The sequence below is a fragment of the Sapajus apella genome, unplaced genomic scaffold, assembly GCF_009761245.1.
Source record: "Sapajus apella isolate SASKATOON/1434 unplaced genomic scaffold, GSC_monkey_1.0 scaffold75, whole genome shotgun sequence".
In the NCBI taxonomy this organism is placed as follows: Eukaryota; Metazoa; Chordata; class Mammalia; order Primates; family Cebidae; genus Sapajus; species Sapajus apella.
Window position 1 is genome coordinate 4,417,739 of NW_022437015.1, and position 27,757 is coordinate 4,445,495.

The 27,757-nt window shown below is 36.1% G+C and overlaps 1 protein-coding gene across 10 annotated transcripts in view; it reads right to left on the reverse strand.

The window, feature by feature from the left end:
- ATRX (ATRX chromatin remodeler) overlaps positions 1–27,757 on the reverse strand; it is a 290,081-nt gene that overhangs the window by 101,463 nt on the left and 160,861 nt on the right. For all 10 annotated transcript variants that reach the window (XM_032251335.1, XM_032251338.1, XM_032251341.1 and 7 more), the window contains 5 exons: positions 17,051–17,181; positions 16,364–16,452; positions 16,064–16,236; positions 10,138–10,291; positions 8,946–9,052 (listed from right to left, as the gene is read on the reverse strand). In XM_032251335.1, the coding sequence (XP_032107226.1) occupies positions 8,946–9,052; positions 10,138–10,291; positions 16,064–16,236; positions 16,364–16,452; positions 17,051–17,181 (654 nt within the window). The remainder of the gene's footprint in view (positions 1–8,945; positions 9,053–10,137; positions 10,292–16,063; positions 16,237–16,363; positions 16,453–17,050; positions 17,182–27,757) is intronic.

Here is a 27,757-nt window from a genome sequence, read left to right on the forward strand (position 1 = left end):
AAATCATTCTCAAGGACAGATCATATGTTAGGGTCAAAAAATAAGTCTTAAAACATTAAAAAAAAAACCTGAAATAATATCAAGTATCTTCTCTGACCACAGTGGAATAAAAGGAGAAATTAGTAACAAGAGGTATCTTGGAAACTATACAAAAACATAGAATTTAAACAATATATTCCTGAATGACCGTGGGTCAATGAAAGACAAGAAAATTGAAAGTTTTCTTTAAAAACTAATGGAAACACAGCATACCAAAAAATATAAGACACAGGGAAAGCAGTACTGAGGAAAGTTTATAGCTATAAATGCCTATATCAAAAAAAAAGTAGAAAAACTACAAATAAACAATGTAACAATGCATCTTAAAGAATTAGAGGCCAGGGCCGGGCGCAGTGGCTCACGCCTGTAATCCCAGCACTTTGGGAGGCCCAGGCAGGCAGACCACGAAGTCAGGAGCTCAAGACCAGGCTGACCAACATGGTGAAACCCCGTCTTTACTAAAAAATACAAAAATTAACTGGGCATGGTGGCTTGTGCCTGTAATCTCAGCCACTTGGGAGGCTGAGGTAGGAGAACTGCTTGAACTGGGACTTGGGAGGCAGAGGTTGCAGTGAGCTGAGATTATGCCACTGCGCGCCAGCCTGGGCTACAGAGTGTGACTCCATCTCAAAAAAAAAAAAAAAAAAAAAAAACACAACAAGAATTAGAGGCCAGGAGCAATGGCTCACGTGGGTAATCCCAGCACTTTGGGTGGCCGAGGCTGATGGATCACCTAAGGTCAGGAGTTTGAGACAGGCGTGGCCAACATGGTGAAACCCTGTCTCTACTAAAAATACAAAAATTAGTCAGGTATGGTGGCAGGCGCCTGTAATCCCAGCTACTCAGGAGGCTGAGGCAGGAGAATCGTTTCAACCTGGGAGGCAGAGGTTGCAGTGAGCCGAGATTGTGCCACTATGTTCCAGCCTGGGTGACAAAGCAAGACCTGTCTTTAAAAAAGAGAGAGAGAGAGAGAGAGAGAGAGAGAGAGAGGAGTGGAGAGGAAGAGAAGGGAGAAGAGAGGAGAATTAGAAAAATAAGAATCCAAGCCCAGAATTCGTAAAGGAAAAGAAATAAAGAGCAGAACAGGAATAAATAAACTTGAAATGAAGAAAATAATATAAAAGATCAATGAAACAAAAAACCTGGTGTTTGAAAAAAGTAAACAAAACAAAATTGGCAAACTTTTAGCCAGACTAAGCAAAAAAGAGAGAAGACTCAAAGTAAATAAAATCAGAGATGAAAATAAAGACATTACAACTGTTACAGCAGATATTCAAAGAATCACTAGTTGCTATTATCAGCAACTATATGCCAATAAATTGGAAAACCTAGAAGAAATGAATAAACTTTTAGACACATACAACCTACCAAGACTGAACCATGAAGAAATCCAAAACCTGAACACACCAATAAAAAGTAATCATATTGAAGCCATAATAAAAAGTCACCCAGAAAGGAAAAACCCTGGACCAAACAGCTTTACTGCTGAATTCTATCAAACATTTCAGTAAGATATAAGACCAATCCTACTCAAAGTATTCTGAAAAGTAGAGAAGAGAATACTTCCAAATTCATTTTACAAGGCCAGTATTACCCTGATAACAAAACCACATAAACACACATATAAAATTAAACTATAAGCCAGTATCACTGGTGAATACTACTGCAAAAATCTTCAACAAAACAGCAGCAAACTGAATTCAATAATAAATTTAAATGATCATCCATCATTACCACCTAGGGCTTATCCCAGGGATGCAAGAATGGTTCAACATAAACCAATACATCATATCAACAGAATGAAGGACAAACACCATATGATCGACTGGGCGCAGTGGCTCACTTGAGGAGTTCGAGACCAGTCTGGCCAACATGGTGAAATCTCATCTCTACTAAAAATACAAAAATTAGCTGGGCACAGTGGCGCATGACTGTAATCCCAGCTACTTGGGAGGGATGCTGAAGCAGGAAAATTGTTTCAACCTGGGAGGCAGGGGTTGCAGAGAGCCAAGATCACGCCATTGCACTCCAGCCTTGGCAACAGAGTGAGATTCTGTCTCAAAAAAAAAAAAAAAACAAAAACAAAAGAACATTTCAAATCATAATAAAAAAAAAAAAAAAAAAAAGCATTTGACAAAATTCAATATCCTTTATGATAAAAACACTAAAAAAAACTAGGTACATAAGGAACATATGTCAAAATAGTAAGAGCCATCTATGACAGATCCATAGCGAGTATCATACTGAAGAAAGAAAAACTAAAAGGCTTTCCTCTAAAATTAAGAACATGACAAGGATGCCCACGTCCATCACTGTTATTTAACACAGTAGTGGAAGCCCTAGCTAGAGTAATTAGACAAGAGCAAGAAATAACAGGCATCAAAATTAGAAAGAAAAAAATCAAATTATCCTTGTTTGCAGATGATTTGATCATAACTTGTAAAAATCTGAACACTCCACCAGAAAACTATTAGAAATAATAAAGAAATTCTGTGAAGTGGCAGGATATAAACCTAACATGCACAAATCAGTAGCATTTCTATATACCAACAGTAAACAACCTGAAAGAGAAATCAAGAAACTTATAAAATTAAAAAAAAAGTCAAAAAGACATCAAAAAAGTAATCTCATATACAATAGCCATAAGTAAAATAAAATACTTAGAAATTAACCAAAGAAGTGAAAGATCTCTCAATGAAAACTATAAAACAATGCTGAAAGAAACTTAAGACCCAAAATCAGAGGAACGTGTTCCAGGTTCAAGGATTGGAAGAATGAATATTATTAAAATGTCCATGCTACCCAAAGCAATCTACAGATTCAATACAATCCATATAGAATACCAGTGACATTCTTCACAAAAATTTTTTTTTAAATCCCTAAAATTTATATGGAACCACAAAAGGCCCAAAATAGCCAAAGCTATACTAAGCCAAAAGAACAAAAGTGGAGGAATCACATTACCTGACTTTATACCACAGAGCTATCGTAACCAAAACACTATGGTACTGGCATAAAAACAGACACATAGATCAACAGAATGGAGAACCCAGAGATAAATGCATACATCTGCAGTGAACTCATTTTTGACAACGTTGCCAAGAATAAACCCTGGGGAAAAGACAGTCTCTTCAACAAATGGTGCTGGGAAAACTAGATATCCATACGCAGAACAAAACTAGACCCCTATCTCTCACCATATGCAAAAATCAAATCAAAATGGATTCAACACGTCTATATTAGACCTCAAACTATAAATCTACTACAAGAAAACACTGGGGAAACTCTCCAGGATACTGGACTAGGCAAAGATTTTTTGAGTAACACCCGACAAGCAGAGGCAACCAAAGCAAAAATGGACAAATGTGATCTCGTCAAGTTAAAAAGCTTTTGCAGAATAAAGGATACGGTCAACAAAGTGAAGAGACAACCCACAGGATGGAAGAAAATATCTGCAAACTACCCATCTGACAAGCAATTAATAACCAGAATATATAAGGAACTCAAACAACTCTACATAATAACCTAATTTTAAAATGGACAAAATAATAGTCATTTCTCAAAGGAAGACATACTTATAGCAAACAGGTACAGGAAATCGTGCTCAACATCATTCATCACCAGGAAAATGCAAATCAAACCATGTGATATCTTCCTACCCCAGTTAACTTGGCTTTTAACCAAAACTCAGCCAGTAACAAATGCTAGGGAGAATTTGGAGAAAAGGAAATTCTTGAACACTGTTGGTGGGAATATAAATTAGTACAACCACTATGAAGAACAGTTCGGAGGTTCCTCAAAAAATTAAAAATAGAGCTACCATAGAATCCAGCAATCCAGGCCAAAGGCAGTGGCTCATGTCTGTAATCCCAGCACTCTGGGAGGCCAAGGTAGGCAGATAACCTGAGGTCAAGAGTTTGAGACCAGCTTGGCCAACGTGATGAAACCCTGTCTCTACCAAAAATTACAAAAATTACCTAGGCATGGTAGCACACACCTGTATTCCCAGCTACTGGGGAGGCTGAGGTGGGACAATCTCCTGAACTCTGGAGGTAGAGGTTGTAGTGAGCTGAGATCACGCCACTGCACTGCAGCCTGGGTGACAGAGCAAGATCTTGTCTCAAAAAAAAAAAAAAAAAAATCCAGCAATCCCACTTTTAGGTATATACCCCCCCGCAAAAAAAGGAAATTAGTATATCAAAGAGATAGCTGCACTTTCATGTTTACTGTAGCACTGTTCACAATAGCCAGGCTTGGAGACAACCTAAATGTCCATCACCAGACGAATAGATACTAAAAATGTGATAAATACATAGAATGGAGTAGTATTCAGCCATAAAAGTGAAAGATCCTGTCATTTGTAACAACATGGATGGAACTGGAGGTCATTAAGTGAAATAAGCCAGGCACAGAAAGACAAACTTTGCATGCTGTCATTTATTTGTGGGATCTAAAAATAAAAATAATAGAACCTCATGGAGATATAGTGTAGAAGGATGGTTACCACAGGTTGGGAAGGGTAGTGGGTGGTGGGGTGGAAGTACGAATGGTAAATAGGTACAGATACATAGTTGGAATGAATAAGAAGTAGTATTTGCTAGCACAACAGGGTGACTACCGTCAAAAAAAATTTAATTGTATATTTTAAAATGACTAAAAGTATAATTGGATTATTTGTATCACAAAGGATAAATGTTTGAGGTGATAGATAACCCATTTACCTTGATGTTATTATCCATTGCATGGATATATCAAAATATCTCATGTAACCCACGAATATATATACCTACCATGTGTGTGTGTATATATATATATATATACACCATGAATATATACACCTACTCACAAAAATTAAAAGGAAAAAAATCAGATGTATTATTGGAGTCAGGAGGAGGGAAGTCAGTACTGAGGAGTGTCAATGGACATGAAAGATGAAGAATGGATAGGAATTAATCAGGTGAAGAAGATAGTGTGGGTGGAGAGAGCACTGCAGGCAGATAGAAACATAGCCATCAGCCAGCAGTAAAAGCAAGAAGAGATTAGCAGAGATAATCTATGTCACTTGTTGTAAAATAAATGCAAATTAAAACAAATACAAGATATCATTATTCACCTATTAATAAAGGTTTTGGCTATTATGGCAATGGTTCAGTGAACGTTCAAGGATTACTACGAGGAGTACTAATGCAATTGTTCTGAAAAGTAAGTTGACAATGTTTCAAAAGTCCTCAAAAAGATCATACCTATTGGTAAATGATTTCCCTTCTTAGGACTCTACCTTAAGCAAAAAAGTTTAAAACTCAGATATAAATTTATGTACAAAAATATTCATTGAATTTTATTATTTAAAATGTTGAAAAATTAGGCCAGGTGTGGTAGCTCACACCTATAATCCCAGTGCTTTAAGAGGCCAAGGTGGGCAGATCACTTGAGGCCAGGAGTTTGAGACCTGGCCAACATGGCAAAACCCCATCTCTACAAAAAAACACAAAAATTAGCCAGGCGTGGTGGCACACACCTATAATCCCAGCTACTCAGGAGGCAGAGGCTGTAGTGAGCCAAGATTGCTCAACTGCACTTCAGCTTGGGTGATACAGCGAGACCCTGTCTCTGAAAAAAAGAAGTTGAAAAATTAGAAAAAAAAAAAATGATTAAATAAGTTATATGCAGCCATATGATAGAATGTTATATAATCAATATTATACATGCAAGACATAATACTTTCATAATCAGGACCCAAAAAAAGCCAATTAAAACATTCCATTGCCAACAACAAAAAATACTAGCAAACCGAATCCAGGATCATATAAAAAGACTTATACACCATGACAAGTGGGATTTATCCCAGGTATGAAAGGTTGGTTTAACATTTGAAAATAAAAGTAATTTCCTTGACATGTACAGTTAAAAAAAAAAGAAAGAAAAAAAGAAAAAAAGAAAATCAAAGTAAAACACTATCTTAATAGAATAAGGAAAAAAAAAAACAACCATGACATGATCATCTCAACAGCTGCAGAGAAATAAAATAGTATGTCACACTCTTTCATGATAAACACATTCAACAAACTACAAAGAGAAGAGACTTTCTTCAACTTGATAAATAGTATCTTTGAAACTAACATCATACAAAATGTTGAAAAACTGGATTCCATCACACTATGATTAGGGACAAGACAAGGATGTCAGCTCTTGCCGCTTTCACACAACACTGTACATGAGGTTTTAACCAGGGCAACTGGATAAGCAAAGAAATAAAAGCCATTCAGATCAGAAAAGAAATTATCTATATTTGCAGATGACATGACCTTGTACATAAAAAATCCTAAAGAAATTATCAGAATTAGTAACTGAGTTCAGCAGGCCTGCAGCATATAGGATCAATATATAAAAAGCTATTTATACATTTGCAATGAACAAGTTGAAAATGAAAATAACAAAATTTCACTCAGCCTCAAAAATAAATTTAACAAAAGTGTAAAATGTATACTCTGCAAGCTATAAAAGATTGGTGAAATAAATAAAAGACCTAAATAAATGGCAAAACACTCCACATTCATGGATAAGACATAATATTGTTAAGATGGTGATACTTCCTAAAATTAACTATACATTCAACACAATCCCTATAAGCATCTAAACTGACTTATTTGTAGAAATGTGTAGGAGATTCTAAGGTTGATATGGAATTCCAAGAGATCTGGAATAGTCACACTTACCAATTTCAAAATTACTTTCAAAGCAATGGTAAAGAAATGGTGCAGTAGTAGCACAGAGACTGACATATGGATCAGTGGAATACAACTGAGGGTCAGGAAACAAACCTGTGTCTCCATCATCAACTCCTTTTTAAGAGTGACAAAAGCTATTCAATAAAAAAAGAATATTCTTTTCAACAAAGAGTCCTAGGACAAATGGATAAGCACGGCAAAAGACTGAAGTTGAGCCTTTATCTCATAACATACATAAAAATTAACTCAAAATGGATCAACAACCTAAGTGCAAGGACTAAAACTATAAAACTCTCTTAAGAAAACACGAGTTAAATCTTCACTTTTTTTTCGGAATGCTTTCTCAGATATAACACTAAAAGCACAAGCAACAAAAGAAAAAAAAAAAAATGAACGTCAACAAAATAAAATATTTTTGTGCATCAGAGGACACACTCAAGAAAGCAAAAGATGGCCAGGTATGGTGGCTCACACCTGTAATCCCAGCACCTTGGGAGGCCAACAAGGGACGACTGCTTGAGCCCAGGAGTTCAAGGCTAGCCTGGTCAAACAGAGAGTGACCTCATCTCTACAAAAAAAATTAAAAATAAATAAATAAATGCAAGCAATACAGATCACAGAAAATATTTTTTTTTAAAAGAAAGCTCTAGCCATGCTGGCAGGACACACACACACACAAAATAAAAATTTAAAAACTTAAAAAATAAAAAAAAGAAAGCAAAAAACCCAGAGAAGGAGATAAAATATTTGCAAATCATATATATGATAAGAGCCTAGTATGTAGAGTATATTTTTAACGACACTTACATTTCAACAACAAAAAGACAAGCAATCCAATTCAAAAATGGGCAAAGGACCTGAATAGACATTTTTCCAAAGAAGATAAAGAAATAGCCAATGAGTACATTAAAAGAAGTTCAACAGGCCGGGCGTGGTGGCTCAAGCCTGTAATTCCAGCACTTTGGGAGGCCAAGGCGGGTGGATCACGAGGTCAAGAGATCGAGACCATCCTGGTCAACATGGTGAAACCCCGTCTCTACCAAAAATACAAAAAATTAGCTGGGCATGGTGGTGCGTGCCTGTAATCCCAGCTACTCAGGAGGCTGAGGCAGGAGAATTGCCTGAACCCAGGAGGCGGAGGTTGCGGTGAGCCAAGATCGCGCCATTGCACTCCAGCCTGGGTAACATGAGTGAAACTCCGTCTCAAAAAAAAAAAAAAGAAGTTCAACATTATTAGTTAATAGAGAAATAAAAATTAAATCATAAGATACCATTTCACAACCATTAGGATGGTGATAACAAAAAAAAAAAAAATGAACAACAAGTGTTGATAAGAATGTGAAGAAACTGAAATGCTTGTACATTGCTAGTAGGACTAAAATAGTACAGGCAGTGTAGGAAACAGTTTGGTGGTGCTGTTTGTTTAAATAAATGAAAGCTTGTATAACAAATGTACACAGCAGCACTATTCACAATGGCTGAATGATGAGAACAACCCTACTATCAAGACCACATATTACATGTTTCCATTTATATGATTGGTCCAGAATATATTAATCTATTAGAAATATAAAGTAGATTAGCGGTTGCTTGTGTGACAGAGTTTTGGGCTGGGTAGGGGAATAGTTAAAGGGTACAGAGTTTTATTTGGTAGTGATAAAAATGTTCAAAAACAGACTATAGTGATGTTTGTACATCTCTGTGAATATATTAAAACTACTGAATTCTACACTTTAAATGGGTGAATTGTACAGGATGTGAATTCTCTCTCAATAAAACTGCTTTAGAAACCAAAAAATTTTAATTTATCCTACAATTGCAACAACAGACTACTGTAACAAGGATTTTTCTTAAGTAAGTAGATATTAGCTGCTCTTGTCATCAAAAAAACTATGTGAGATGATAGGTATGTTCATCTGCTTCACTACAGTAACCATTTTACTATCTATATGTATCCCATAACACCATGTTGTAAACCTCAAAATATATACAATACGGTTTTATTCTGAAAAAAGACTATACATATATATGGATAAGGACAAAGAGACATTGCAAAAAAATGTTGATATGTTAGGGATGTGAGACTCCAGGTAGTTTTGTTTCTTTTGTTAAAATGTTTGTATGATATGTTTAAATAAGTATTTTAAAAATTACAATATAGAAATATTTGTAGCTCACCTTTATAAATAAGGGGTTTATCTTTATCTTCTGTCTTCTCCCTACTAGCTAATTCAAGAAAATCTTCAATCAAGTCCAGAGATATGAGAGACTGGCTGAAAACAAGGCTAAAAAAAACAGATTAGTGTTCACGGATTAGAAGATTCTTAGTAAAGATATCACTTCTTCCTAAATCAATCTACAATTTTAACACAATTGTAATAAAAATCCCAGCAGGATTTTTTTTGTAGAAATTACAAGGTGATTGTAAAATGTATATGAGAATGCCACACCAGAGGAGGGAAGACAATTCTGAAAAAGAAAACAAAGTTGGAAGCCTGACTCCTCATGATTTCAATACTTACAAAGGTACAGTAACCAAGACAGTGCAGTACTGGTAAAGGGGCAGGCACAGATCAATAGAACAGAAGAGAGTCTAGATAGAGAGCTACATAGTATGTTTAACTGTAGGGCCCAGGCATTCAATGGTAAAAGTAATCCTAGCACTTTGGGAGGCTGAGGCAGGCAGGCTGCTTGAGCTCAAGAGTTCGAGACTAGCCTGGGCAACATGGTGAAACCCTGTCTCTGCTAAAAATACAAAAACTAGCTGGGCATGGTGGTATGCACCTGTATTCCTAGCTACTGGAGAGGCTGAGGTGGGAGGATCACCTGAGCCCGGAGGTCAAGACTGCAGTAAGCCGTGATTGTGCCACCATACTCCTGCCTGGACAACAGGGCAAGAGCCTGTCTCATGAAGAAATTAAAAGAAAAAAGAAAGAAAGAATAATCAAGCAGGTGAAATAAAATAAAGTCTGAGAGATGTCCACTAGATTTGAGGATTAGAAGGTCACTAGTGACTTTACAGGGGGAAATCTCAGGAAAGCAAGAATAGAAGCCACATAACGTAAGCCGAAAAATGATTTTGAAGATGGAGAAATACAAATATCAACTAAAAGCTCTACCCAAATAAATAAGTTCAAGGTGCAATAGCTAGAAGCAGAAATTATCACTGAAGAAATAACCTGAATATGCAATCAGAACTAGTGGCTTACAAGGAAGACAGTTGCTTGTATTGGCCTAGCACTACAATAACCTAATAAATCACATCTTTAGGCAGGAAGGAAAAATAACAGATTTGTTCAAATACCTTGTTTAAGCAATAAAAAGGTTATCAAAAGGTTCATTTATATAATAAATATAGTAAAGCACTTACACTTTATCTCCAATTTCCTCTGCCATTCGAAGAATTTCAAAGAGAAGTACCATTTTTCCAGAATGCTCTAAAACCTCAGCATCAGCATCTGTAACAAAATCTTTGTACCAGTCTGGAGCTGGGCTGCTTGGATTAGAAGAGGAAGCAGCTTTACCTAAATAAGACAAATGGAACATAAGTAAGTAGGTAAATTAGAAAAGAAACAGAAAGAGAGCAAGAGAGACAGAAAAAGACCTATCCATAGGGAGAATAAGGGCGAAATTGATGGGGACTTGGGAGAGGGGAGAGAAAAAGAGGCAGGCAGGCACACACACACATGTAGCACAGACAGAGACTATCCCAGAGTGAGTTGTAGATAGAGAAAGGGAGAGGAAGGCGATACCAAATAAGAGAACAAGCAAGAGATTGACTCTGAGAGACTGCAAGTTTAAGAGACAAACCCTCAGAGCAGGAGTGGAGCTCAGAAGAGAGACCCAAAGAGATGGGAAACCACCCCCCTCCCACCAGGCCCCAAGAGCTTAAAACCACTCCCAAACATACTCCATGAGACAGCAATCAACAGAGATGGAAAGGCAAAGTTATCAAGAGAGAAAAGACCTTGGGGGTAGAAAACATTTCACTGTGCTACTAGGATCTGGAAACTGCCAACAAGAATTAACCCCAGAATCAGCATATCATATCAAATGATTTTGTTCTTATATATTTTCCCCACAAACTTTGACTATGAAAGGTGGAAGGAGAAAGTAGCACAAAACAATCTAATAAAAGATTTAAACATAGTTTGATTCAAAATAAGAAATATGCAGGCTTACAGCATGTTTATACACTTTCTCAATTGCTTTTTAATGCAAAGTATTTTAAAATATATTTTTGTTACAAAATTTTAAATAAATACCCAGAAAACTATATAAAAGAAACAAATGTGCTTCCACATTCCATCTTCATTAAATTTTAACACTGTTAAAACTTCGGATGCAGCTGAAGCCTAACATGATCCTATATGATCACATTCTCTTTCCTTCCTTCTTTTCCAATAAGTAACTAAACCCCTAAATTATATATTTACCATTTTTATGCATGTTTTTATGTTTTTAACTACATGTGTATCACTAAACTGTACAAATGGCTATACTGTTTGTAAAATCCTACAAATTACTTTTTCACTCAAAGTGAGACTTGCTCATGCTTGTCACGGAGCTCCCGTTCAATCAATCTAACTGTCATGTAGTATTCCACTGCATGAATACACTATCATTTATTAGTTCTCCTCATAGACATCTAGATTGTTTCTTATTTTTGGCTACTATGAAATAAATGCAATGAATACTCATTGTTGAGTATATTTTTCTTAAATACTGTGTGTATTTTAAGTTTTAAATTTTCTGGTATAAAGTTATGATTAGAAATTTTAAAAATATCATTTTAGACATACTTATAGTCTTTATCAAATACTTCTATTATCAGAAGTTCTTGAGAATGTAATTATGCTAACTTTCCTCAGGTTGACTACTAATACTTTCTGTTGTTAGCTTTTCTTGATGTTATTTCCTTAGGTGTAGCTATAATCTGTGAAATTCCTGGGTAGCCTTGGTTAAGGTCATATATCTCCGGAGTAATTCTACATTTGTTTCTATCAGGTGCTCCAGGTAATCACCAACTCAGAATTACTTATGAAGTTAATATTTCAGCTTAGGATCTTTTAGGCTATATAAGTAATATAAATTCAAACCATAAAGTATGTGAGGTGAAGGCCATGATCATAAATTCAATAAAACTATTATTCCCAACCAAGAGCCCTGGCTGAAATAGATAAGCTTCCTTGTCATCTCCCTGGATTGTCCATGGGGTTGTAAACTTTAAAGGGATTCAGCTTTGAAAAGGGGTCAGAGAACTCTCCAACTTATAGAGGACTTGAAGTCTCGAATCCTGTCCCTGGATAAATGAAAATTAAAGCTGCTAGTCTCAAGACTAGCATCTCCCTAGGATTTCCATAGCATACCTTCTTCAATTTACCATTTAGGCTTATCAGTTCCCTCCTTATGTCTGGGCATATAGTAAGCACTTTATAAATATCTGTTGAGTGAATAAATATGGTATATTAGTACTAATATTATGGCTCTATATCATATACAAGGATTCTGTCACAAAAGTTTATATCTATACAATTAATTACACACATTTTAAAATGCAAATGCTTACAGATGAAGCTTACTCTAAAAATACTTAAGTAATAATAAATCTAGCACTGAAGTAATTTACAGTCATTTAGTGATCACAAACTCGCCTTCTAATAAAACATTTAAAACACAGAAATGGGGATGATGCAAGCTAAACTTACATGATTCATTCAAGATGCTGCTTCTCAGAAAAATGAGAAAGCTACTACATAACGATTAAAGCAAACAGTAACTCTGTGATGTGAAAATAAAATATGTGGCAACAATCATATTGTAGCTCAATTATAGCTATCTAATTATTTAATATCCATTCGAATTTCAGGTGTAACATTTTTAGCTCCTTAATACTTCCTTCAGATTATGAGACCAATGTGCTGCCTACTGTGCTAAGGAGGCAGACTAGCCCCTTAATACTTCCTATTCAGATTTTCTTCTATTTGCTGTAAGAAAGTGATTTTCTTAAGGTTATATAGTACCAGCTATATATATCCATACATTATGATATACTCAGTTTTATATGGAGTTAATTATGATGCAAAGAAAAAAATAAATTTTTATTATCTATTGGTTCTGGAGAATGCTTCTAAAACGCTATACATGTATGTAAGCTGCAAAAATATATTTTAAAAAACCATATACAAATGATTTATATTTGACTGCACACAACTAAAATGAAATAAAAATCCTAGACAAGTGGCCGGGCGCGGTGGCTCAAGCCTGTAATCCCAGCACTTTGGGAGGCCGAGGCGGGTGGATCACGAGGTCAAGAGATCGAGACCATCCTGGTCTACGTGGTGAAACCCCGTCTCTACTAAAAATACAAAAAATTAGCTGGGCATGGTGGTGCGTGCCTGTAATCCCAGCTACTCAGGAGGCTGAGGCAGGAGAATTGCCTGAACCCAGGAGGCGGAGGTTGCGGTGAGCCGAGATCGCGCCATTGCACTCCAGCCTGGGTAACATGAGTGAAACTCCGTCTCAAAAAAAAAAAAAAAAAAAAAAAAAAAATCCTAGACAAGTGGTCAAAATTTGTCTTTTGGAACTGATGGCCTTCCCTGTGTTGTTTCTGGCTCATGACGTGTAGCCTCCTACATTCTGCCCCCAGTGCTTTCCAAACCATTCAATTATGGCATATATAAAAAATGGTAATGCTCATATAGTAAACCAGGAAAAACAGAAGAGACTACTCGTTTATGGAGGCAACCCAGCTGCTTCAGATTCTAACTGTACTTCCATGTGATAAAAGAATCAATATCTCAGCACACTTAAAAAAAATTCTCAGTATATTTTTATGTAACCCATTTATAGCACAGGATGATGCACACTGACTGGTCTGCTCCTCTTCCCCTTTTAGCTATAAGTTATGAGAAAAAATTCAACAAGAGTATTCTAAGAAAATAATTTCCAGGAACATGTAAACTTTACATATTTTTAATTATGAAATAAGAGACTGAGGAATTTATGTGGAAAAGGCAAATTGCGGCAGCAGGGAAGGATATACAGGAGCTTGTCATTGCCTTAAATAACACTACAATAATTTATTATTCTGATAAAAATATTCTTTATATATATATCTCTCTCTGGAAGATGAACAGAAGAGAAGAATGAGAAGAGAAATTTTGTAGTTTAATTTTCACTATCCCCCGATTTCCTAAGGGAAGCCAGAATCTGTGGTTAGACTGCCATCTGTCTATTCCATGGAGGTACTGAAGAGAGAAATGTTCATAAAGAAATTACCAAATTAGAAAGAATTTATAACTAATTTCTCAGAAACAATTGCAACAGAAACAGAAATTGACAACTGGGACTTAATTAAACTAAAGAGCTTCGGCACAGCAAAAAAGAGAAAAAAAAAACTATCAACAGAGTAAACAGACAACCTACAGAATGAGAGAAAATACTCACAAACTATGTATCCAACAGTGGTCTAATGTCCAGAAACTATAAGGAACTTAATTCAATAGCAAAAAAAAACAAATAACCCCATTAAAAAGTGGGCAAAAGACATGAACAGCTACTTCTCAAAAGAGAACATACAAGCAGCCAACAAACATGAAAAAATGCTTATCGTCACTAATCACAGGAGAAATGCAAATCCAAACCAAAATGAGATACCAGCTCACACCAGTCAGAATGGCTATTATAAAAAAGTCAAAAAACAGCAGATGCTGGAGAAGCTGCAGAGAAAAGGGAACATTTATGTTGGTGGAGTTGTAAATTAGCTCACCATCTATAGAAGGCAGTTTAGAAATTTCTCAAAGAACTTAAAGCAGAACTGCAATTTGACCCGGCAATCTCATTATAAGTATAAAACAAAAGGAAAATAAATCTACCAAAAAGACACATACACTCATATATTTATTACAGCACTATTCACAACAGCAAAAACATGGAGTCAACCCAGGTGCCCACCCACAGTGGACTGGATAAAGAAAATGTGGCACACAGAAACCATGGAATATACACAGCCACAAAAAGAACAAAATCATGTCCTTTGCAGCAACATGGATACAGCTGGAGGCCATTATATACTGAGCAAATTAACACAGAAACAGAAAACCAAATACTCCATGTTCTTACATATAAGTAAGCCAAACACTGGGTACAGGTGCATATAAAGATGAGAACGACAGAAATGGATGACTACTAGAGTGGGGAGAGAGAAAAGGGGCAAAGACTGAAAAACTAACTATTGAGTATTATGTTCAGTACCTGGGGAATGGGATCAATCATACCCCAAAGCGGAGCATCATTCAATATACTCATGTTAACCAACTGGCTAAGGTATCCCCGAATATAAAAGTTGAAGTTATAAAAATAAAACTAAAATAATTAATCACCAAATAGTTTGTTGTAGACCTGAGACCAGCCAAGTTTATTTGATCACTAACCTAGTTGGCCGCAACAACTCTTTTCTCTTCACAGACAGTTAACTGCTTTGCTCCACAACTCCTAAATGCCAAATATTTAGAGCCATTACCTTGTTCTCTCTTCATATTACCTGCTATTTCAAATAGGCAGATATTTGGTCACAGCTTTTAAACTCCTAAACATACAGGCTGCACTAGGAGGACACGGTGTCTCGACACTAACCCTTCAACATATATACAGGGCAAAGACAACTTAAACCACTGCAGAGTTCAATCTAAGACTTCACTTTCATGCACAAGAGAGACAGAAAGAAAACAAAAGAGGTGACACCAACTGTACATAATACAGAGCAAACCTAAAGTAAATAATTACAGATTATGAAGAATCACAAAAGTATTAAAACGTTTTACTGTATAATACTGACTAAAAGTTAACTACAATCACAATTATCTGAAATATTTCTATTTATTCCCATACAGTTAAGTGAAACTATTATGATGGCTTTGAGATTAGACATATCTAGGTCTGAATTCCAGTTCTCCCACTCATTTTTTAAACTATCAACTACAAAGCAAGGCTGCTCAAGAATTCAGTTAGCTAACATATGTAGTGAAAATAATAGGGTTTAGGTATATTCGAGTAAATAAACATTGGTTTTTCTTTTTACCTTTCCTCCCAAATACCAGAGAATTCACAGTGGCTTGCTTATAATTAAAGATTCATCAGATATTTACTGTACTTCTGAGTATTTGATTAGACTCATCAATTAAGGAAAGAAATTCCTTTGAGTAAAGTCAGGATAAGTGACTGAAAAAAGCACTAATGACATGACATTTTCCAAATCACTGTTCCATGATAAAGGTAACATTCATTAGACTCACTTTCTTCCAGCTTTAAAGAAACAGAAGGATTGTTTCCTGTTTCATCCACATTTCCTTCACCACCTCCCCGAGATCTTGAATTCCAGACCTTAATCACTTCAACATCATTGTCACTGCCACTTCCACTTGAGCTACTATCTTTTTTCCCCTTTTTCCCCTTTGTTTTCTTCTTCCTAAAAAAAGTAACAAATTCAGATTGTTAGATAAACACAGGAAAGATATAAATGCCAATAAGAGGACAACCAGCAAGTAGGGGTTTTAACTTTGTCAATACAGGACACAAAAAAGTGTTCAATTTACTTTGTATAATCATCGGAGCTCAAACTCATGGAGGTTTCATCAGAATCTGAGGCTATAAATTCATCCATACTGTCTTCATCAAAATAACCCTAGGGAAAAAAAATAACCACTATTTTAATAGTATATTTTAACTTATATTGGAAAATAATGATGTTCATTTAAGAATAAGTAAATTGGTATAAGCTAAGGAGGGACTTAGGAACTATCATAGATTAGAGGAGACGAAGACAGGACAGATATGATTACTAAATGCAATGAAAGGTCGTAGATTGGATCATGGAAAAGAAAAAAGAGTTAGCTAAGTAAAAGTAAAGTCTGCCATTTATTTAACAGTATTCTACCAAAGTTAGTTTCTTAGTTTTGATAACTTTATTATAGTTATGCAACACGTTGATATTAGAAGAAACTGGGTCAAAGGTATAGGGGAATTCTCAGAAGTATTTTTGCAACTTTTCTATAAGTATAAAATTATTTCAAAATAAAAAGTTTTTAAAAATGGGTTTAATAAAACAACATTTAACACTCCTATAACCATAATACATGCAAGACATATAGAAGTTAGAAATAAGACATAAAATAGAACAAAGCAATTGAAAATTTGAATATACAGTAAGTCTGTATGTCACTTTTTCTTCTAAGTTTATTCTGCTTCCAACAGATGCTTTTAAATTAAGTTACCTAACTCACCTTATTTTCTTTACTAATGTAGTCTAGCTGCAAACACCAAGGATGAGTCCATATTCTACTTAACATCTGAAAATCCTGGAAAAGCTTTGCACCTGCCTTTCCTCTTCCACCTTCACTGTTATTACCCACACCTGATCAAAAGAAATGTGGTTAAAGACACAAAAATTATCTATCAACCAAGTTTTTAGATTAGGAGTTTCAATCTTACTTGTGACATAAACCCCCTTTGGCAGTGTAGAGAAGTTTATAAACCCTCTTTCTTAGCATATCATTTTTGAAACACAAAACAAACAGGATTACAAAAGAAACCCATCATATAGAAATTATCAAAATATTAAAGAACAAATTTATACTATAGAAATATATACTTTTTAAAGTTAATGCATTAACAAAATATGTACAGGTTTAATAAATACTTAAAATTCTGAAGCACTGATAAACATAAATGATTTTGAGGTAACAGGAACGACATATAAAACTATTTCTGATTTCTATCGGTAACAAAGTCATGGTTATCACTAATACTACTATAGATTGTTGCCTCTATTAATCACTGGGAAAAATCCTGCTGCTTTAGCTAGAGTTTAGGGAAAATTAATATATAATTTTTTTCTTATTCAAGTACATATCATCCCCTAAATTCTACCCATGAACCCTAGATTACAAACTACTGTTATAAATAAACTTCACTCCAAGCAGATAGTTCTGTACCAATTCTCTCCAACTATGCTCACTCAAAAAAATTACTTCCAGGCCAGTGACAGTAGCTCACACCTGTAATCACAGCACTTTGGGAGGCCAAGGCAGGAGGATCACTTGAGGCCAGGAGTTCAAGACAGGCCTGGACAACATAGTGAGGCTCCATCTCTACCAAGAAAAAAAAAAAACTAAAAACATTAGCCAGGTATGACGGCACACACCTATCCAAGTACCCTAGATATCCTAGATACTTGGGAGGCTGAAATGGGAGAATCATTTGAGTCCAGGATTTTGAGGTCACAATGAGCTATGATTGCACCACAGCACTCCAGCCTGGGTGACAGAGTAAAACCATGTCTCTTAAAAAAGCTGGGTGCAGTGGCTCATGCCAGTAATCCCAGCAGTTTGGGAGGCCAAGGTTGACCTAAGGTTGGGAGTTCGAGACCAGTCTGACCAAGGTGGAGAAACCACATCTCTACTAAAAATACAAAATTACTTGGGCATGATGGTGCATGCCTGTAATCCCAGCTACTTGGGAGGCAGGAGAATCACTTGACCCAGGAGGTGCAGGTTGTGGTGAGCCGAGATCGCACCACTGCACTCCAGCCTGGGCAACATGAGTGAAACTCCGTCTCCAAAAAAAAAAAAAAAAAAGATCTTCTAAAAATTAATTATGTTTTTGATGTACAAAATGTAAATATTAGCTTTGCTCTATCCAGAATTTCAACAGAATTATCATTGTCCTATAAAAAATAAAATGAATGCACGTTTCATTAATAAAATTATCAAGAAGGTAAAATGCGAAAGAAAACTGATTAAAACAAAAAAAACAGCATTTAAGCAATAACATATTTTCCTACCCAGTTTTAAGCAATGTAAGTTGTTTAAATAATTACCAATATTAGCAAGTTTTGCCTCCATGAGTGACTGAGAGAAAATTTAGTAGTGATATGAAACACTAATAATGCCTAAAAACCTGCTGCATATTATTTTGCCTGATAGAAGTATTTCTATTGTGTAACAGAAATCAGTGCCATGAAAGTGAGGTATCTAATTTCTCGGCATACACAGCTGTTCACAATATTCACTTATAATTTTATTTCTGTAAGGTCAGTAGTGATATTCTTTCATTCCTTACTTTAGGTCATTTTTCTTTCTGGTTTTGTTTTAATTTTTTAAAGACAGAGGGTCTGACACTGTCACCCAGGCTGGAGTGCAGTGGCACAATCACAGCTTACTGCAACCTCCAACTCCTGTGGGTTCAAGCCATCTGCCTGTCTCAGACTCCCAAAAAGCTGGTATTAAAGGCACATGCCACCAGGTTTGGTTAACTCTTTTTTTTTTTTTTAATTTTTTTGTAGAGACAGGGTTTCGCTTTGTTGACCAGGTTGCTCTCAAACTCCTAGCTTTAAAGGATCATTCTGCCTCGGCCTCCCAAAAGGCTGGGATTATAGGCATGACCCACTGTATTTGGCCCTTATTTTAGCTGTGGCTTTTTCTTCATTAATTTGTAAGTGAAGGAAGGTTTGCCAATTATGTTAATCTTTTCAAAGAACCTACTTTTGGTTTCAATGATTTTCCCCACTGTTTTTCTATTCTTCATGTTTCTTTCTTATTTCCTTCCTTCTGCTTGTTTTGGGTTTAATTGCTCTTATTTTACTCTCCTTAAGTAGAAGGTTAGATTATAAATTTGAGATCTTTCTTCTTTTTTAATACAGGCATTTATCACCATACATTTCCCTCTAAGTACTACTTAAGTTATATCCCATATTCTGGTACCATGTTTTTGTTTTCATTAACCTCTAGGCATTTTTTAATTTCCCTTTTGATTTCTTCTTTGATCCGTTATATAGGTATGTGTTGTTTAATTTACATCTATTTATAAATTTTTTAACTTTCCTTCAGCTAGTGGTTTCTAATTTCATTTGAATGTGGTTAAGGAAAATAGTAATTAGAGGAAAGTTCTAATGATAAATGCTAATATCAAAAAAGAAGATCTCAAATAAGGAACCTACCTTTATACCTCTAGGAGGTAGAAAAAGAGTAAGTTAAACCCAAAGCTTGCAAAAGAAAGGAAATAAGGATCAAAGCATTAGTAAATCAAATAATAGATAAGATATAGGGAGAAAAAGTTGGTTTTTTGAAGAAAGAAAGAAAAAAAAAAACAAAAACCTTAGCCTATTAAGAAAAAAGAAAGAGGACTCAAACAAAATAGACATGAAGACATTACAACCAATGCCTCAGAAATAAAAAAGGATCATAAAGAGCTAGTATGAAAAATTATACACCAAGAAATTTAATAATCTACAGGAAATAAATTCCTACAAACATACAATATATCAGAACTGAATAAAAAAGGAATGGCCTAAACAGAACAATTACAAATAAAAAGACTGAGGCTACTTGGGCTCTTATTTGGTTCCATAAGAACTTCGGGATCATTTTTCTAATTCTATAAAAAAAGACATTGGTATTTTGATAGAGATAGGATTGAACCTGTAGATTCCTTTGGGCAGTATGGTCATTTTAATAATACTAATTCTTTCATTTTTTTGACACCAGACAGAGTTTCACTTTTGTTGCCCAGGCTGGAGTACAGTGATGTGATCTCAGCTCACCACAACCACTGCCTCCCAGGTTCAAGCAATTACTCTGCTTCAGCCTCCCGAGTAGCTGGGATTACAGGCACCTGCCACCATGCCGGGATAATTTTTTTTTTTTTTTTTTTTTTTGGATTTTTAGTAGAGACTGGGTTTCACCACGTTGGCCAGGCTCATCTCAAGCTCCTGCCCTCAAGTGATACAACAGCCTCAGCTTCCCAAAGTACTGGGGTTACAGGCATGAGCCACCATGCCTGGCCAATAATATTAATTCCTGAACAAAGCTGAAGGTATCACAATACTTAACTTCAAATTACCTTACAAGGCTACAGTAAACAAAACAGCATGGTACTGGTATAAAAATAGGCACAAAGATCAATGGAACAGAATAAAGAACCCAGAAATAGAGACACATACTTACAGTCAACTGACCTTTGACAAAGGCAACAAAACATATACTGGGGAAAGGATACTCTTTTCAATGAATGGTTCTAAGAAAACTGGATTCCCATATGCAGAAGAATGAAACTGGACCATTATCTCTCACCACATACAAACATCAACTCAAGATAGATTAAAGACTTACATGTAAGACCTGAAACAATAAAAATACTAGAAGTAAACCTAAAGAAAATCATTCTGGACACTGGTCTAGGCAAATAATTCATCACTAAGACCCCAAATGCAAAGCAACAAAAACAAAAATAGACAAATGGGACTTAAATAAAAAGCTTCTGTACAGCAAAAAAAAACAATTAACAGAGTGAACAGACAACTGCAGAATGGGAGGAAATGTTTCCAAACTATACATCCAATGGGGGACTGGTATCTAGAATTTACAAGAAACCCAAACAACAACAACAAAACAAAACAAAAATAATTCCATTAAAAAGTATGCAAAAGACATAGACATTTTTCAAAAGAGGATATAACAAATGGCCAACAAGCAAAACACTGATATAGACCAATGGAACAGAACAGAGGTCTCAGAGGCAACACAACATATCTACAACCATCCGAACTTTGACAAACCAGACAAAAACAAGCAATGGGGAAAGGAGTCCCTGTTTAATAAATGGTGTTAGGAAAACTGGCTAGCCATGTGCAGAAAGCAGAAACTGGATTCCTTCCTGACACCTTACACTAAAATTAACTCCAGATGGATTAAAGACTTAAACATAAGACCTAACACCATAAAAACCCTAGAAGAAAATCTAGGCAAAACCATTCAGGACATAGGCGTAGGCAAGGACTTCATGACCAAAACACCAAAAGCATTGGCAACAAAAGCCAAAATAGACAAATGGGACCTAATCAAACTCCACAGCTTCTGCACAGCAAAAGAAACAGTCATTAGAGTGAACCAGCCACCAAAGAATGGGAAAAAATTTTTGCAGTCTACCCATCTGACAAAGGGCTCATATCCAGAATTTACAAAGAACTAAAACAGATTTACAAGCAAAAAACTAACAAGCCCATTCAAAAGTGGGCAAAGGATATGAACAGACACTTTACAAAAAAGACATACATGAGGCCAACAAACATATGAAAAAATGCTCATCATCACTGGTCATTAGAGAAACGCAAATCGAAACTACATTGAGATACCATCTCACGCCAGTTCAAATGGCAATCATTAAAAAATCTAGATAGAGACAGCATTGATGCTGGAGAGGACGTGGAAAAATAGGAACACTTTTACACTGTTGGTGGGAGTGTAAATTAGTTCAACCATTGTGGAAGACAGTGTGGCGATTCCTCAAAGACCTAGAAATAGGAATTCCATTTGACCCAGCAATCCCATTACTGGGTATATATCCAAAGGATTATAAATCGTTCTACTATAAGGACACATGCACACGAATGTTCATTGTGGCACTGTTTACAATAGCAAAGACCTGGAACCAACCCAAATGCCCACTGATGATAGACTGGACAGGGAAAATGTGGCACATATACACCATGGAATATTATGCAGCCATCAAAAACGATGAGTTCGTGTCCTTTTTAGGGACATGGATGAACCTGGAAACCATCATTCTCAGCAAACTGACACAAGAGCAGAAAATCAAACACCACATGTTCTCACTCATAGGTGGGTGTTGAACAATGAGAACACATGGACACAGGGAGGGGAGCACTACACACTGGGGTCTGTTGGGGGGAAAAAGGGGAGGGACAGTGGGGGGTGGGGAGTTGGGGAGAGATACCATGGGGAGAAATGCCAAATATAGGTGAAGGGGAGGAAGGCAGCAAATCACACTGCCATATGTGTACCTATGCAACTATCCTGCATGTTCTTCAAATGTACCCCAAAACCTAAAATGCAATAAAAAAAAAAGGAAAAGAAAAAATTCTCAACATCACTAAACACCAGGAAAATGCCAATGAAAATCACAGTGACATATCTTCCCCACTTAGAATGGCTATTCGTAAAAAGTCAAAAAATAACAAATGTTGGCAAAGATGTAGAGAAAAGGGAATATGTTTACACTATTGATGAAAATGTAAATTAGTACAAAAAACAGTATAGCGATTACTCAAAGAACTAAAAATAGTACTAACATTTGATCCAGCACTCCCACTACTAAGTAACTACCAAAAGGAAAAGAAATCACTATTATCAAAAAGGTTTTCTAAAAAGATACCTGCACTTATGTTTATTGCAACACTATTCACAACAGCAAAGCTATGGAATCAACGTAAGTGTACATCAAAATATGAATAAAGAAAATATGTTATCTATATAGAGTGGAATACTATTTGGCCATAAAAAAGAATGAAAGCATGTCTTCTGCAGTAACATGGATGGAACTGGAGGCGATTATCTTAAGTGAAACAATTCAGACACAGAAAGATAAATATTGTCATGTTCTCCCCTATAAGTGGAGCTAAATAATGTGAACAAATGGATGTAGTGTGTGGAATGATAGACAATGGAGACTTGCAAGGGTGGGGGGGGCGGGGGCAGGAGGCAGGAAGGAAGGAGAAGAGTGAATGAAAACTACTTAATGGGTAGAATGTACATTATTCTGCAGATACACTAAAAGCCCTCATTTCACCACTGCATAATATATCCATGTAAGGAAATTACACATACACCCCATAAATTTATACAAATAAAACTCACATGGCTCACACCTATAATCCCAGCACTTTGGGAGGCCGGGGCAGATGGATCATCTGAGGTCAAAAGTTCAAGAACAGCCTGGCCAACATGATGAAACCCCGTCTCTACTAAAAATACAAAAATTTACCCAAGCATGGTGGTGGGCACCTGTAATCCCAGCTACTTGGGAGGCTGAGGCAGGAGAACTGCTTGAACCTGGGAGGCAAAGGTTGCAATGAGCTGAGATCATGCCATTGCACTCCAGCCTGAGCAACAGAGTGATACTCTGTCTCAAGAAAAATAAAAATAAATGAATTAAGAAAAAGAAACAAGTAGTAATTTAAAAAACCTCCCAAGAAAGAAGAGCCCAGAACCAGATAGCTTCAAAATTGAATTCTAACAAACATTCAAAAACAATGAATACCAATTCTTCCAAAAAAGTCTTCCAAAAACAGAATTACAGGAAACACTTCTGAACTTTTTGTGAGGTAAACATTACCCTGATACCAAAGGCAGACAAAGATGCTGTAAGAAAATAAACCGTAGGCCAACATCACTGATGAACATAGATATTAAAACCCTCAATAAAATACTAACTAACCTAATTCAACAACACATCAAAAAGTTTATACACCATGACCAACTGGGATTTATTCCTGAGATGGAAGGTTGTTCTAACATATGCAAAATAACCAACGTGATACATCACATTAACAAAATGAAAGATGAAAACCACATAATCACCTCAATAGATGCAGAAAAAGCATTTGGCAAGGTTCAAAATACCTTCATGATAAAACCTCTCAACCAAACAGTCATAGAAGAACATTTCCTCAATATAATAAACCCCATTTATATAATCCCACAGGTCATATCACACTCAATGGGGGAAAACTAAGCTTTTCCTCTAAGATCATGAACAAAACAAGGATGCCCACCTGTCATCATTTCTCTTTAACATAGTACTGGAAGTACTAACAAGAGCAACTAGACAAGAAAAACAAATAAAAGGCATCCAAATCAGAAAAAAATAATTAAAATCACCCTTGTTTGCAGAGGACATGATCCTATATATAGAAGTCCCTAAGGACTCCACTAAAAAACTGTTAGAATAAATATACTGAGTAACACTGGAGGCTACAAAATCAACATACAAAACTCAGTTCCATTTCTTTACACAAAAATAATCAGAAAAAGAAATCAAGAAAATAATACCATTTATAGTAGCATGATAAACAAAATGCTTACAAATTAATTTAACCAATGGAATGAAAGATCTGTACACTGAAAACTAAAAAACACTGATGAAAGAAATTGAACACAAATATTCTACATCTGTGTATTAGCAAACCTAATGCTTTTACAATATACATACTACCCAAAGTGACATACAGATTCAACACAATCCCCATCAAAATTGCAAAGAAATTCTCCTTGAAAAAAAGAAAAAAGCAATCCTGAAATTTGTATGGATCCAAAAAACACCCCAAATAGTGAATACAATTTTGACCCAAAAAAAAAAAAAAAATTAAAGTTGGAGGCATTTTCTGGTTTCAAATTACATTACAAAGCAAAGTAATACAAACATTATGGTGGCCAGACACAGTGGATCACGCCTGTAATCCCAGCACTTTGGGAGGCCATGGGTGGATCACTTGAGGTCAGAAGCTGGAGACCAGCCTGGCCAACATGATGAAACCCTGTCTCTATTGAAAATACAAAAATTACCACTCCAGCCTGAGCAACAGGGCAAGACTCTGTCTCAAAATAGTAATAATAGTGCTGGGCGTGGTGGCTCATGCCTATAATCCAAGCACTTTGGAAGGCTGAGGTGGGTGGATCACCTGAGGTCAGGAGTTTCAGACCAGCCTGGCCAACACAGTGAAAACCCATCTCTACTAAAAATACAAAAATTAGCTGGGCATGGTGGTGCATGCCTATAATCCAAGCTACTTGGGAGGCTGAGGCAGGAGAACAGCTTGAGCCTGGGAGGTGGAGGTTGCAACGAGCAGAGATCATGCCATTGCACTCCATCCTGGGCTACAGATCGAGACTCCAAATAACACTGAATACGAATGGACTAAATGCTCCAATCAAAAGACAAAGAGTGGCCAAATGGATGTAAAAACAACAGCCATTGGTCTGCTGCCTTCCAAGAAATAAACTTCTATAAAAACACACACAGACTCAATTAAAGGGATGAAAAACAAAATATTCCATGCCAATGGAAACCAAAAAAGAGCCTATAAAAAAGCCACTATACTTAGACAAAATAGATTTCAAGACAAAAATTACAAAAAGAGACAAAGGAGGTCACTATATACTAATAAAGGGGTAAGTTCAGCCAGAGGATGGAAGGATGGATGGATGGATAGACAGATGTATGTATGTATGTATGTATGTGTGTACGTATGTATTTATTGAGTCTCCCTCTGTCACCCAGGCTAGAGTGCAGTGGCGGGATCTTGGCTCACTGCAACCTCCGTTTCCCAGGTTCAAGGGGTTCTCCTGACTCAGCCTCCCAAGTAGCTGGGATTACAGGCGCCTACCTCCATGCCCGGCTAATTTTTTTATTTTTAGTAGAGACCGGATTTCACCATGGTTGGCCAGGCTGGTGTCAAACTCCTGACCCAAAGTGATCTGCCCACCTCAGCCTCCCAAAGTGCCAGGATTACAGGCATGAGACACTGTGCCTGGCCAGGATGTAGTAATTTTAAATATATATGCACCCAACACTGGAGCACCCAGATACACAAAGGAAACATTAGAAACGGAGAGATAGACCCCAGTATGCTAATAACTGGAGACTTCAACACCACATTTTCAGTGTTGGACAGATAATCCAGACAGAAAACCAACAAAGAAATATCAGACTTAATCTGCACTACAGACCAAATAAATAATATTTAAAGAATATTTCATTTAGTGGCTACATAATACATACTCTTCTCCCCAGCACATGGATGATTCTCAAAGAGACACCATATGTTAAGCTAAAAAAAAAAAAGTATTTAAAAATTCTAATAAATTGAAATCATATCAAGTATCTTCTCTGACCACAATGAAATAAAACTAGAATCAATAACAAAGTTTTGATATTATATGAACAAATGGAAAATAAACAATATGCTCCTGAATAACCAGAGGGTTAGTGAAGAAATTGAAAAAGAAATTAAAAATTTCTTGAAACAAATAATAGCGGAAATACAACATATCAAAAACCTATGTGATACGGTAAAAGCAGTACTCAGAGAGATGTTTATAGCTATAAGTACCCACATCAAAGAAAGTAGAAGAACTTCGAATAAGCAACTTAACAATGCATCTTAAGTAGAAAAGCAAGTGACGTAGAAAATACCAATGAAACAAGCCCTTGGATTTTTGAAAAGATAAAGTCGACAAACCTTTAGCCAGACTAATTATGAAAAGAGAGAGAATACCCAAATAAATGAAATCAGAGATGGAAAAGGAGATACTGCAACTGATACCATAGACATTAAATGACCATTAGAGGCTACTATGACCAACTAACTATATGCCAATAAATTGGAAAACCTAGACGAAATGGACAAATTCCTAGACACATGCAGTCTACCAAGATTGAACCAGGAAGAAATCCAAAACCTGAAGAGACCAATAACAAGTAATGAGATCAAAGTCATAATAAAAAGTCTCTCAAGCAAAGAAAACCTAAAGACCCCAATTTACCTATATCATTTTTTCATTTTAGGTTCAGGGGTAAACATACAGGTAAATTTACCCCAATTTATGTGCACATGTACCCCTGAACCTAAAATGAAAATGTAAAATAAAATAAACATATTATGGCATATAAAGCCCTAACCCCACCCTCCAAAGAAAAAGAAAAAATGAAAAGCCAGGTACCCAATACCTTCACTGTTAAATTTTACCAAACATTCCAAGAAGTAGTAATTCCAATCCTCCTCAAACTATTCTGAAAAATAGAAAAGGAATACTTCCAAATTCTTTCTGAGACTGGTATTACAATGATACCAAAACCAGACAAAGAGACAAAAAAAGAAAACTATAGGCCAATATTCCTGACGAGCATTCATGCAAAAATCCTCAACAAAATACTAGCAAAAAAAACTGAACAACACAGTAAAAAGGTCATTCATCATGACCAAGTGGGGTTTATCCTAGGGATGCAAGGATGGTTCAATTTACGGAAATCAGCTGAATGTGGTGGCTCACGCCTGTAAGCCCACCACTTCAGCAGGCGGAGGTGGCAGGATCCCTTGAGCCCAGGGGTTCAAGAGAAGCCCAGGCAATATAAGG